The sequence below is a fragment of the Epinephelus moara genome, chromosome 8 (assembly GCF_006386435.1).
Source record: "Epinephelus moara isolate mb chromosome 8, YSFRI_EMoa_1.0, whole genome shotgun sequence".
Classification (NCBI taxonomy): domain Eukaryota; kingdom Metazoa; phylum Chordata; class Actinopteri; order Perciformes; family Serranidae; genus Epinephelus; species Epinephelus moara.
Window position 1 is genome coordinate 6015747 of NC_065513.1, and position 14712 is coordinate 6030458.

Sequence of the window (14712 nt, forward strand, 5' to 3'; positions counted from 1 at the left end):
ATGCTGATCTGTTCTGTACGACATCTATTGCACGTCTGTCCGTCCTGGAAGAGGGATCCCTTGCACGTCTGTCTGTCCTGGAAGAGGGATCCCTCCTCAATTGCTCTTCCTGAGGTTTCTACCATTTTTTTCCTCATCTGCTGTGAGGGTCCTAAGGACAGAGGGATGTCGTATGCTGTAAAGCCCTGTGAGGCAAATTGTGAATTGTGATATTGGGCTTTATAAATAAAATTGATTGAATTGAATTGAAATGTGCAATAGTGCAATCTAACAACACTGAGACTAAATTAAATGCCAAGCCATGTAGAATACTATAATTACCACAAAGCACAGCAAGGCATGTAAAGACCTCTCATACAGCACTGCTGCAGGAAATGAAGATCAGTGTGCTTTTCACCTGTCTGGGCACATATAGTCAAATAAACCTTTGATAGGCATTTCAAGAAAAGATATTTTAATTAAAGCTGATGAATTAAAGCAACAGGGACCGGACCAAAAAATCACCAGTTATAATATAAACATCAAAGTATCTTATTCGATGCTGGACACACACTTGCTAGGCTGGCTAGCCTGGTGTTAGGAGCACTGAGTGCAGGTTATCAGTCATCTGGAGTTATCATCTGCGCTTGTACTCACTGTGTTCGTAGAGTGAAAGCTGCACTGGTAATGGAGGTAGGGAGGTTAAGGCCTTTGGTGATCTCACGCCATATTTTCTTATTGATGACTTCCACTAAGCCGCCTTTTTCTGTGACGAGCTTGTAGAGCATGTAGAGATCCAACACCTGCTTGGCCATGATAGGAATCCGATTCACTGGAGTCCCTGCAGAAAGCAAACACAATATCCACAATCAATTCCATTAACTTTGGTTCCTCCCATCAATAGGCTTCTGCACCTTCTTATAAGGCCAATTTATCTCGAGCCAGTCAAATGTCTGACAGCTCTGTTAACAGCAGGAAATATAACTTTCAAAAAAAGTTTCTAATGTCTTATCTGTGCATCCACTGGAAAGGGCTTCATTGATTATAAGTTTATTATTTCTATGACATGATGAAATGATCTATCAAGGGAAACTTTGAACACGTGCAAATATTTAGGCATTTCATCTCATTTAATTATATAAGATGCCAAACTTTAAAGCTGCTCCTAATGCACTGTTCACAAACCATAGACATCAGGCATTAAATAAAGTAAAAAGTAATTAACGTGGCAAAGAAACGACAAGAGAACCGCAGATAAATTAGTCTGGACCTGTTTAAAACTCACAAATACAATCTGTGGAAAATGGGAGGTAATCTTCTATTAATGACTGCCAACCTGCCCCCTTATTAGCAAAATAAAGGGGCTAGACAATAATTTGTATTTGCAATTTAATGTTAAGCAATAAAGAGAGAACGGCTGGCTCTTTGTGAAGATTCCAAAGTGGTTGACCCTGAGATAATTAACCTGCATTTTGCTGATAGAGTTCCATTGTGCCCATCGGATTTACCATAATAGCGATCAATACCTGCAGAAATATAGTGCAAACAACAGCAGTGGGGCCTATACAGTGAGGGGGGAGGAGAGCTCTGAAGTATCGTCTGAGGTGGTAAAACCACATCAATTAAGGCCAGTAATTACGGCTTCATTCCGCGGTGCTGGCATGTGAACGAATGAGACACTATTAAAACAAAAGATTGATGTTCCCCTCTCACGAGACAATACCAGCAGTAAATCTGAAGCTGTGGTGCCTGGACATCGCTCTTTGGTGAAGAAAGTGCAGGAGAGGCTTGATTGAGACAAAAAATGATTTCAGCGGTAATGAATGAACCTGTACTACGGGCATGAGGTTTGAGTTGGTCTGAAGAAATGACACGTGACAACTCAAAGGAAGACAAAGCTCAACATGACAAATCTGATCTTATGAGAGAGTCCCCTTCATATGATAAAATAACTGCAATGTTTTTGTCACTAGCTGTAGAAGTAAATGCTGACTGAATGTTTTTTAAGCTAATGTGAAACCCTGACAAAAACTTTAAAGATACATAACACCAGTTAAAACTCCACACCACACAGTCTCACAGAATATTTGAAATTCAGGATGTCTCCAGAGACCCTAAAGTCATTGTACAGTGGAACTTAATGGCAAAGATCACTGATCCGCCACCAAGCCCTGCAGAGGGTATTGCAATCGGCCGAGTGCACCATCAGTGCAGCGCCTGTTAGGACTCTTACCACACCTGCAATGGACTACGTGGAATCCACAAGGTAAACATCTCTGCTGTCTCCAAACCAGCACAGAAAAAAACTCAGAAAAGTCTTTTTCCCCAAGCCAACAGGATTGTGAACTATGCTCCTGCCAAGGGCATGAGCTAAGGAAGCTGAACACTACCTTCATGTTTCATGGATATCACAGCAACATTTCTCCTTTGTTATTGTGAGGTGGAGGTGACAGTGGACGGTGTGTCACCTTAATGAGCACCTGCAAAGTTGCAGACCACTTTTCAAAATCAACAGCAAGTAAATGCTGTGTTTCCAGCAGCTTTTGGGGCAGAAACTGTGGTTGTTTTGTAGTCACCCATTGCTGTTTTTTCAGCGGGGATAAATAATTATAATAATAAATATAACACATTTTATTTATAAGCGGCTTCCACCCAATGACACTTCTCAAAACAAAATATGACAGTCAGGACATAACAAAAGTTAACAAATAAGCAATAACAAAGAGCAAAAACAACAGTAATGAAATGCATATACAGATAAAAGAACATATTCATAAAATATATTATGAAACACCAGGAAAGGCTGTTCTAAAAAGATGAGTTTTTAGTTGCAACTTAAATTAAGAAACTGATGTGCACTGACACAGACCCTGTGGAAGGGCATTCTACAGATTAGGGCCAGCAACACTAAAGGCCTGGTCACCCATAGCACAGAGCCTGGAAGGGTGAGTTAAAAGTAAGTGGGCTTCAGAGGAACGTAGTAAACACGGCAGTGTGTAGGAATGGAGAAGACTGGAAAGGTAGGGAGGCGCCATGCCACTGAGAGATTTAAAGACAAGGAGTATTTTAAAACAGATGCGCTGTTTAACAAGGAGCCAGTAAATTTGCTTAAATGTAAGTGTAATATGAACCAAGGGCTGCGTGTGGCAGAGAACTCTTGCTGCTGAGTCTTAGGGTAGTGCCACAAAAAATGTTTGTTTTTTTACAGAGACATTGCAGCATTTCTTGCCATGATTGTGCTACAAGTAAGGAGAATAGAAATGAGTATTTTAGGCTAAAAAGTGATCTCTTCCTAACCATAACAAAGTGATTTTTGTGCCTAAACCTAACCACATGTTAACCACAGCACTGCTGAAACATAGTTTTAATGTTTTCAGTACATAATAACATACAAATGTATGTTATTGTATGTCTGTGGTTTGCAGAAACATTCGATGCCAACATTTTTTTTATTTTAATGTCTTTTCTTTGTGGGGAAAATACTGCCTTTTCTGTCCTTTGTTGTCTTTATATTGTACTTTTTGTTATTCTATGTCTACTGCACTTAACATTTCACTGTACATCTCGAAGGATAGTGATGTACTAAAAATGTAACCAAAGTTTTAACAAAGAAAAGTTAAACATAACTTTACACTGAGCCAAAACTTCACTAAAGCTGTAGGCATGATTAATCATTGACACATATATTTGCTTATAGAATAAGAAAATGAGAGGAAACACTTTGTGTGGTGTGAAAAAACATTTGTTTGTTTCAAGAGACATATATGAAATGCGGTTAATGGCTGGAGCTCTGGAACTGAGCTCTACAGTAAAATAGTGTGATACAAAACCAAAGTGGCACTAGAGCTCCTCAGCCTCCACCCTCCTCCAACAGCTTTATCTTTATTACCACTGATTATAATGTGTATCTGTGCTGATCTATAAAACTATTATTTTGTTGAAGACACAATAGCCAACCAAACAAGGATTGAGGTAATAAATAAAAGCCTCAGCCTTTGTCTGACAGAATCTGAGGAGAGACAAGCCTCTTAAAACAAGATTTATGTGCTTTCAATACTGAGGGTGATGTATTTGGCTCTCTGATTGCCTGAAAGAGATATAGGGAATAAAAGAGTGAGGATGGAGGCCTTTTGTCAGCACAAACTATCTCATCAGGCCATGTATCATTATGACAATGAGCAATGGTGGACAAGGTGGAAGAAATCCACTTTGCGCGGAGTCTAACAGTCGTCTTCAGTTAATCCCTCAGCAGCAAAGAGAAGAGGAGTTTGTAATTGGAACAATGTGGAGCATCAGGAGCTCTAGTAGTGCAGTAATCATCTTTATGCTTGGCTTCATCGCTGATGCGCTCACTTTGCACCTCCGAGCCGATAATGGGATGAGAATTTCTTCTCCTCATTGACTTTGCTCTTTTAACCCATGAAATGAACGATTAATGCAGCGTCACAGGGGAAACCAACTGTTTATCTACCTCTGTTCGACTCCTAAAATGAAGACGAGGAGGAGGGGTGGGGTGGGAGGAGGGTGGAACACACTGACTGTCAGACATCACCATTTTTCCTCTTACCAAAAGGTCTCATAAAATGGCCCAAACCTATAATTAACTGAGAATTGTGTGTGTATCAGAGCCTGATATAGCTTATACTGCTAACATGATGGTTTGGTGACTTTAATGTTTACCATGCCAGAGACTTTTGTGAACTGAGACAGCCCACTTTGTCACATTGTCACTGTGTCTCTCCACTACCCCGCCTCTTTAGGAGACTAGTAGCGGTCCCGAGTCCTTTCATTCCAGTGAGAAATGTGAACATGAGAACAGATTATGACCAATTCTGTCACCCCATAGTCACAGTAAATACCCAACCCTTCTATACATTCTCACACGAAAATGGCATTTTTCAGACAGACACATCAGGAGAAAATTAACTTTGTTCAAGACATGTCTCTGTTTTAGCAACCAACACTCATGACATTTGGCAGCAACTGACGTGATCTTGCACTTAGTTGATATCAGACAGGTAAAAACGAGTTGCAAAATAAGGAACAGAAATTAAATTTGTACTGTATATAGTGTTGTATTGTTTTGAATCTGATTTTATCCATCCATACGATGTTTACAACACTTCCAAACGAGGTGGGGTATGCGGGAGAGAGACGACCACGCCCACTAGGCAACCAGAAGTCTATACCATTTTGTACCATTGGCACAGCCTGTAATACTTTATAATTTATCATTTTATTGTTTATTCTATTATTTAGAAATCAATATAATTCTGGATATTGACAGAATGCTGCAATTCATTGCAAATTGGAAGTTGATCATTCCAAGTCAGTATTCCCAACTTCTGATCTAAATGCGTCCCAGTGCATCTGATCAAGAAAACATGGAAACCTGCAGCAAACTAAAGTTTTTACGATAAGTTCTCTAAGCTCCACAAGCATGGACCTGCATTAGTTACTACAACGCCATTAGTGTAGAGAAAAGGCATTAAAAATAAGTCAACTGTCTTGCTCATAAATGAGTGCAGAGCGTAATGGTGTGAACCAAAGCCAGTAGTATAAAGTTGTGGCACTTGTGCGCATTTGTTTTGCTGTAGATGGAGACAAAGGTATGCATGCTCACACAGACTTCTATCAAGCACAGATCAACTGAATACAAATAAAAATAGCAGCTACAGGCTTGTTACAATGTGCTTCACAACACAAACACTACATAAAGTAAAAATTGATGAAAAGGTTTTTCTGTTCGGTTCACTGTGTGCTTCCGTGTTGCTATGACATCAGATGGGTTTATGTCAGCAAACTTGGGCTGGATGGATATTGCCCATATTCTCACTTGGAATTCCAAATTAAATGACCATACCATTGCCCTTTTCCATTTTGGAGGTCATTTTCTTCCAAGCACAAACGATTACAGCAGGAGACATTCTCCATTGCTGTTGTTATTCATCATTATTCTTCAATTTAAGGTCAGTGGCTGACCGAATAATTTTAAAATGGTGTTTTAATTGCTCTTGGCTTGAGAGGCTGCTATGTGGGCATAGCCCCAAAATATGCATGCCCAAAGCCTTTGGGAATGATATCACATGGCATAAATGTGGCACAAAGTGGAGCTTTGATTGGCTAGTTGCCAAGCACTTAGCATCACTGGCTCGTAGCTGGCAGAAGTTAGTAATTATTTAAAAAAAAAAAAAGATAGAAACTGTGGTCACCATAAAGTGGATTATCGATCATTAAGAAAGTTCATAGGGAGGGGATTGCAGTGGCGGATGAGTCAAACACCAGGCTTCCACTCAGGAGGAGTGTTGTTCATGTCTCGTGTGAAACTAAAAGTCCTCCTCATTGACTTCTTTACATCCTTGCTGTAGTTACGTCATGTTACATGATGCACTTATGTCACTTTACGACGTACTTATGTCCCATATGTAACAAGAGGAGTTATTTTAACAAAAACACAACCTTTCTTTAAACCAAACCATGCAGTTCTGGTACCTCAACCCAAATGTGCTGCCACCATGTAATTTAATATATTACATGCCACCACCACGCAATGCTGTGTTCAGAGGTCATGCATTTCACCTGTTTCAGTGAGATTATGTCCATTATCTTTTACAGCAAAAATATGAATGTCTGCCCTTTGATAAAAACTAGAGATTGAACACCTTGGTGCCCACCCTCTATGGAATATTGTTACAAACCAAACCTCTGGTAAGAAATGATCAGATTTTTTTTTTTAAGATATTTTTTCTGGCATTTTTTGCCTTTAATTGACAGGACAGTGAAGTGTGAAGGGGGAGAGAGAGAGAGGGAGAGACATGCAGCAAAGGGCCACAGGCTGGGCTCGAGCCCGGGCTGCTGCAGCAACAGCCTTGTACATGGGGCGCCTGCTCTACCACTAAGCCACCGACGCCCCGAGAAATGATCAGATTTGATATGGAATGGTTCTCCAAGACATAAAATGTCTAACTGTCAGCTTTTCAGAGGAGATGCAATTGTGCTTCCTGTGTGTGTAATTGGGAGAGGATGGTATAATAATAATAGAAATTCCTGATCTCAAGCATCGTTCTGAGAGGATTCCCTAACATGAAAGCAGCAGGACAACAAGGTAAAACTGGGCTTGCACAGCAGAGCAAACCTGGCTACCCAAGCTGCAGTGTAATGGCAAACTGAGGAGAACAGGTATGTGCCCAGTCAGATTATCACTTGTAAATATGATCTTTTTTACACATCATTTTATCCACTTAACAAAAGAAACCAAAGGTCTTAAATGTTAACAGTTATCGAAACATTAAGTACAAGCACATTGCCTAAATTAAAATATAAAACATGAGATACTTAAATAAATCCTGTAATAATGAGAGAAAATGAACAGATGCCTCTGCAATTGCAGAACCTAAACAGCTTTGTTTTCACTGTGCTAGCTATGTGAAGACTCCACCAAAGAACAGAGAAAAACATAAAAATAAAGAAAGTCAACTCCAAGGTGAGAGCAGGATGCAGCAGCAGAATAAAGAGGAATATTTACTGTCACAGCGATCGAAGACTCTGCCATTTTTTAAGGTAACTCTCAAGTAGCCTTTTCTTCTGCCACATAGTATTCTTAAGCAATTAGGTGGGGGACAAAAGTTGACTTATTAGAGAAAAAGTGCTGATGGTAGTCCTCAGAGATAATAATCAATTAATAACCACAGCCCTGGGGCAACAGTAAATCACCCTGGGTATTTATCAGCACACAATGGAGGCCATCACAGCCATTGTCTGCTCTACTTTTGATGGAATCTCTCAATGAGGATTCCATGTCCCTGCTTCCGAGACTGAAAAAAACATCACAAAGGTGCTCTAACCATCTGCTGCATGATTCAAGCCATTAAGGGTTCCTCTGACAAGAGAAAATATGTCAGTGAAACACTGTACTGCTGTCAGTAAAGGAATGAAGCAGAAGGTAAGACACTCCACTTTCTAGTCCCCGCTGCCTGCGTCAGCATCTAGATTGAAGTACGGCGCTTAAGACTAGCAAAACCCCTGAGTGTACTAAAATGAGTCGCTGAGGGTGTACTCTTCAAAAAATCAACATTCTTTATTGATAACAAAAGGTAACAAAAGTCCAGGGATTGCTGTGGCACTAACAACAAATGAGGTCATCCAATGCGAGTGAATAAATAAACCTTGTAGCAAAAAATGTAGAATTATATAATGATCTCAATGGGTGAAGTCAGGCCGGATTTTCTAAAACAGATCAGTATAGGTGCTGATACCAACCCAGGGAATTTAACAGGTAAATCCCTAAATTACACCAGACAGGACAAGACACACAAGCAGTCAGGACATTACACAGGTTGAAAACAAACCAGCAGTTTACCAAGATGATCCAAACCACTTCATCTGAAGGTAAAACTGACAGTAAGTACACCTGAAATGTCAATTATGATCCTTAACTGTCCCAAAATTTTGCCAGGATCACCTATGGACTTCGCCAATCTAAAACTACTAAGAAAATTTCAGTAGCCTTCGTCAATCCGTTTTGACATTATACACTTTCAAAGCTGTGTCTTTACAACAACTTATACTCCAACCTTGTCACATATTGACATTTGGTCATGAACATTTCATGTCCACATACGTGCAAGGTACCCTGGGTTGACCTGGTTGTTATCAAGTTCTGCCTGTTACATGCATTTGTTGTTTTCAAAATATTCTTCTGTTTTCACAGGAAATGTACAGTTTGCATACAGTCCCTTTCAAAGCAAATGTACTACATCGGTACAACACTGTGAATTGACGTTTTTTTCCCTTCAACGAACACGTGGTTATGTTTTGCCACGTGGTTGGATTTAGGAAGAAAGAACAGGGTTTGGTTGTACAATCTCACAGGAAAGTGAACACCAGCCTCGCAGGTGAAAGTCAGTGGTTGTTGGACCCATCCACCATCCCTCCCACCCGCTCTACTCGGACATTCGTTGCCTTAACTTTTGTTCTTGTCCCACCGTGTTTCCCACAGCCGGATGCCGATAAACTATAACGGCTACCAGCTGCATATCATGCCAATGTAAAATGGATGGCTTTTTTCGTCACTGACCAAGCACCGGATTTCAACGAGTTCAGAGTGAGGCTGGGTTGGTCTCAGTGTTGCATAATGGTGTATATACGCATATATATACATAATTATGTAATAATGTTACATATTTAAAAATTGGCTTAAGCGATTGTAACCAAAGTTGGTGCACATGTTTGGAATCTATGTCTGAGCTTTGTTAAGCAGTCTTGTGATACTCTGCCACTAGGGGGCACCACCGCCGGCAACAGGGAACTCGGTGCTCACGGCACAAGGGGAAGCCAAACATCATTTATCAGCACACACTGTTCACATTGTGATGCCACAAATCTGGTTGAAAATTAGCAAAGTTTCCCTTTGAAGTGAGTGGGTATGCAACTTAACTAAGTAAGTTATTCTAAGTGCTTTTGACTTTGCTCATTCTGTGCTGCTGGTGCAACCCCACCCTCATCATCACAGTCATCCCCGTCAAAATTCACCACCTGTCTGGAGGAGATAAAGGTATGGATGGAGCAAAACTTCCTCCAACTCAACAGCTCCAAAACCGAAGCCATCCTGGTTGGCACCCCTCATCAGACCAAATCATCATCCATAACCAGCATCACCTTTTCTGGCTCCAACATCCCCCTCTCATCAACAGTCACAAATCTTGGTGTAAAAATGGACCCCCAGCTCACCTTTGAATCCCATATCAACCACCTTTGCAAGACCTCCTTCTACCACCTCCGTAACATTGCCAAACTCCGCCCCATTCTCTCCCTCTCAGATGCCGAAAAGCTGGTTCATGCCTTTATCTCCTCCAGACTGGATTACTGTAACGCAGCTCTCATCGGGATTCCTAGCAAGAGCCTGCAGAGGCTTCAGTACATCCAAAACTCTGCAGCTAGGATCCTGATGAGAGTGCGGAAACATGAGCACATCACCCCCATCCTCTACTCACTCCACTGGCTTCCCGTCTCCACCAGGATTGAGTATAAGGTTTCCCTCCTCACACACCAATGTATCCATGGACATGCCCCCCATACCTCAAAGAACTTCTCAACCCACAAAACACAACACGCTCCCTCCGCTCCACTCACTCAAACCTCCTCCACATACCCAGAACCAGACTCAGGACCATGGGAGATAGGGCCTTCTGTGCTGCTGCCCCATGTCTGTGGAATGCCCTCCCTGACACCTTGAGGGCACCACAATCCACTGACTGTTTTGAAAAAGGTCTTAAGACATTTCTTTTTAGCAAAGCTTTTGGTCCCCCTTAGATGTTTTTGTTTTTAAACCTTTTAAATAACTGCTCATCTTGTTTTTATTCCCTTCCATTCCCTTTTTTATTATTATTATTTGTTATCGTTCTTTGTTTTTAACCTGTAGCACTTTGAGATCTTTTGATGAAAAGGACATTATAAATAAAATGTATTATTATTATTTTTATTATTGGTGTAGTCCTGATATGATATGTGCTGCACAGAACATGGAACTGCTTCACTGAGAAAACAGTTTATAATTTTATCTTAGGGGTGGGCGATATCACCAAAATCTTCTATCACAGTATATACCAGTAATGGTATGTATCACAATACAGTAACTGTAAATTCAATTAAGAAAATAGAAAATAACCACTTTATCACATCTGATTTGACCACCACACTAAAACTAAAACTCTCTTAATATGGAAGGTTTAAGGTTCCTCAGAAGTTAATAATGTCAAGTGTTACAGGTTTCTGTATTTACAGCTTCACTCTTCTCCACCATGTCTGCCCAAATCATGTTACCTTAGATGGCAGCTGTATATTCTGTGTCTTCTCAAGTTCACTGGGAATCCAGCCATGATTTGATTCATAACTTGCCCTGAATAGCTCTTGCAGTAGAAACGGTATTGCTGAATCTCTACTGGTGGACCAGCACATTCCCACACTGACCTTGTCACATATCGCCCCTTTCCATGTCAACTTATGATTTGCAAGGTAGCCTGGGTGCATCTGTTGTTGACTTTCTGGGACGTTGTGTCAACTTCTGCTCGTTACATGCATTGTGTGTTTTCAAAATACACTTAAATTTTCACAGGAAATGTACAGTTTGCATATAGTCTCTTTCAAAATAACCGCACTATGTTGGTACACCACCGCAAACTGATGTTTCGGAAAAAGAACAGGGTTTTGCTTTACATTCATACAGGAAGTGAACACTGGCCTCTCGGGTGAAAATCTGTGATTGTCAGACCCATCCACCATCCTTCCCAACCGCCCTACTCAGACTTTCTTAACTTAGGCCTAGTCCACATGAGCACGGGTATTTTTAAAACCAAACTTTTTTGGCCTCCAGTTTTTAAAAAATCTTCGTCCATACGAGCAGTGTAATAAAAATACCTCCGTCCACATGACACCGCAAATTCCGCTATCAAGCAATGTAATACACATGCCAAAGCAGTAGGTGGCGATATAACTCCTAACTGTAAGGCCATTGTAGCCAATCAGAAGGCAATAAAACGTCATTACCGGAAAAACAACAAACTCTGAACCCCCAGCCACAAAGTGCTGATATGCTGTATTTTGTTTAGGTCCATCCTCACACACTGGATCGGGTAATAACACAGCTGTTTTCTGTTTACGTCGCACACTGTGACGTCATACAATGGAGACGAGACAAAATAACTGCGGTTATCCTGTCCACACATGACTGCTGACACCGGACTTTTCCAAAAAGTTCACCCTGGACTCCGGTTACAAATAACTCCGGTTACAGGGGCCCAAAACTGCGGTTACATGTGGATGAAAGGCCAAACCGTGAGCAAAGAGTCACGGTTTTATAAATACCTGCGTTGGTGTGGACAGCCCATTAGTTATTGTCTGGCCGTGTTTCCCTCTGACGCCGTTACACACTAAAAGTACCCAGCTGCGTACAGTATAATGCGGATGTGAAAGGACAGCTTTTTTCTTCTGTGTCTGATGCAGTCACTGCCCCAGTGCCTGTATTCAACAACTTTGGAATGTGACCGGGTTGGGTGGACACACTGAAAATGATGATGTTTATTCCCCATGACTGATGAGGTTCTTCTGAGTGGCAGCATCTCTGAACATGTGCCAATCTGTGCACTTAAAACTGCTGTAGCTTCATCTGTGCACACTTCATTTTGTTTTTTTTCTCTTGATGGTTTGGCCCTTTTAATCAATTTTTCCAGGCATGTCCTACTGATAGGACACCCCAGGGTAGACCCAGAAAATGCTGGAGAGATTATCTGGCCTAGGAATATCTCAGAATCCCCCAGGAGAAGCTAGAAAATGTTGCTGGGAAGAGGGATATTGGGACTATCTTGTTGTTTCCTCTAACTAAACTCTTTTGAAGTAACTTAATCCTGATACTCAGCAGGTTCCCACATTGGATAAATACAGCAGCCCCCACCCTCACACACAAATTACACTGGGGGGAGCAGATCTTCTTTTCATCTGCTCAGTCTATCACGACCTTATACACACAAGACACAAAAGTTGTGCATCTTGCATAAATGACTGACACCAGGCTGCAACTAGACACCAGACACTTCTCTACAAAGACATATAGAGTGATTTATAACTGTATTACTCTACACAGGTAGGACCTAAAGGCAATTCAATTGTGGTAACATCAATGGTAATATTCAAACTGTTGTAACTATATTAGATTATCATATTCAAGTGAAAAATAAGTTAGGGTAAAGCTCACTTCAGACCAAATGTTCACGATGAGACAAAACCATTTTAGAATGTTGCAGAGAAAAGTTGCAACTGTGTGAACTGGCCATCTGAGCTCAACTGAAGCTGGCTGATGGTGTCACTTGCAACTCAGCTGGTCAAATTGCCAGCAGCTGGTTTTAGAAATTATGGCACATCGCCACCTGGCTTGTAGTGAAGTCTACTGGCCAAGTCAAAATGACCGCAGACAGCGTGTTCACATGCTACAGCAGGTGCTCTGTCCCCGCCGAGCCCTCTGTTTCCGTCTTCACTTTTGCCGGTGTTGGACGGTGGGTCGCTGCTGCTCGCTGTATGTCTTTATGCCTTGGCTCCAGGCCTGGACTGGCCCACGGGAGAACCGGGGAGTTCCCCGATGGCCTGGCCCGCAAGTGGTCTGCTCTGGCCTGCCTGTCTTGTTTTTTTTTTGTTCTTTTTAAGGCGCGCTCTGCAGCGCAGGCTGTGCAGCGCAGGTGCCGGCTGGCAGAGAGCCTGCCCACTGTCAGAAATGATAGGTGCTTATCAGCATTTGTAACAACGATTGGTCAAAAAGGGTTTTTTTTTTGTAGATTCAAGACATGATTAGTTTGTTTCGCTTTCTGCCCGCGCCCGCCCCCAAATCAGCGCACCTGTAAACTGAAAGCAGCTTGGTTGTGGCGAGTCAGGTGGAGCAGAGAGCAGAGGGTGTGTACGTGTGCCTGTGTGTGCAGACTGTGCAGTAGGAGCTCTGTAGCTTAGCAGCGTTACAATGGACCGCAAAAAGAGGAAAGGTGGAGCTGAACGGGAGAGAGATTAAAAAAAGGGCCATTGAGGAGGAGGTGGCCAAATGTCATAAACTTACAGATATGTTCAGAGCCCCCCCAGCCCCCAGCAGCAGCGTGACATCGTCAAATGATGATGCTGCAACAAGTAAGTTAACATAGAAAAGTAAGAAAACTGGTTATTCTCAACGTGAGGTCCGGGGAGGATGGGGACCGAATCGAGGCCAGATAAATGACTGATGATAAGCTATAAGAGCCAAATTTGGTTCCATTTTGTACAGAGCAGTGCAGGCTGAAACAGTTAGGGGACTCTTATCTGTCTAAGTTCAAAAGTTTTCAATATCTATCTAATGTTACTGAAATAAGATCAGATAAGTTGAAGTTGCTGCTGACTTATATTTTTACTTGTTTTACTGTTGCATTGAATATGGGTGTTGCCATATTGATTATGATAAGCTGACATCACAATGATTTGCTGACAAAATAATACAATCATGTACCCATTCATACAGGAGTCCTGTTTATTGAGGGGCACATTTGGTGAGGGTAGGGAAGAGAAAAGCACTGGACTGGAGGACTATGAGTAGGGTTGCTGTTACAGTTGTGTTTAATAGAGTTGTTGTGTGACTGTCAGTCTGGAATGTGAATGAGCTTTGGTGATTACTTAGCCCATATGTGTGTCCGTGTGCACGTGCACGTGTGTGAGCATGTAATGTGTGGACTGGGTGGCCTGGGTGGATGTATGACTCCCGGCCTGAATTTTTGTCCCAGTCCGGCCCTGCTTGGCTCACACACACACATGCTCATTGACTGATTGATTGGCACTGGTTATTTATATTATTGTGGCATATTTATGATGAATGCAGTCCATCTGATGCTCGCTTTGTTTCTGTTTATCACTGTTTTCATCACTACCACAAATGCAACTGTAGTCACTATCTCACATCACTATCCTCATTCATATTTTAAGAGGTTACAAATTATACTCAGCCACATTATAAGCCCGAAAAGCTGGATATCAGTATGGAAGTATCAGAATCAGAATCAGAATCAGAAATACTTTATTGATCCCCGAGGGGAAATTATTTATGTTACAGGTGCTCCTTGCAAGAGAGGAAAGATGCGTGAAAATATAAGAAATTTAAACAGTAGTATTAACAAATATATAGTTAAATAAACAGGAATTATTAACAAACATAAACGTAAATAAATATATATA

At 41.4% G+C, this 14712-nt stretch overlaps 1 protein-coding gene across 3 annotated transcripts in view; it reads right to left on the reverse strand.

Moving 5' to 3' along the window:
* The window catches only part of arid3c (AT rich interactive domain 3C (BRIGHT-like)), a 128525-nt gene that overhangs the window by 20967 nt on the left and 92846 nt on the right, over window positions 1–14712 (reverse strand). For all 3 annotated transcript variants that reach the window (XM_050049945.1, XM_050049946.1, XM_050049944.1), the window contains exon 4: window positions 637–820. In XM_050049945.1, the coding sequence (XP_049905902.1) occupies window positions 637–820 (184 nt within the window). The remainder of the gene's footprint in view (window positions 1–636; window positions 821–14712) is intronic.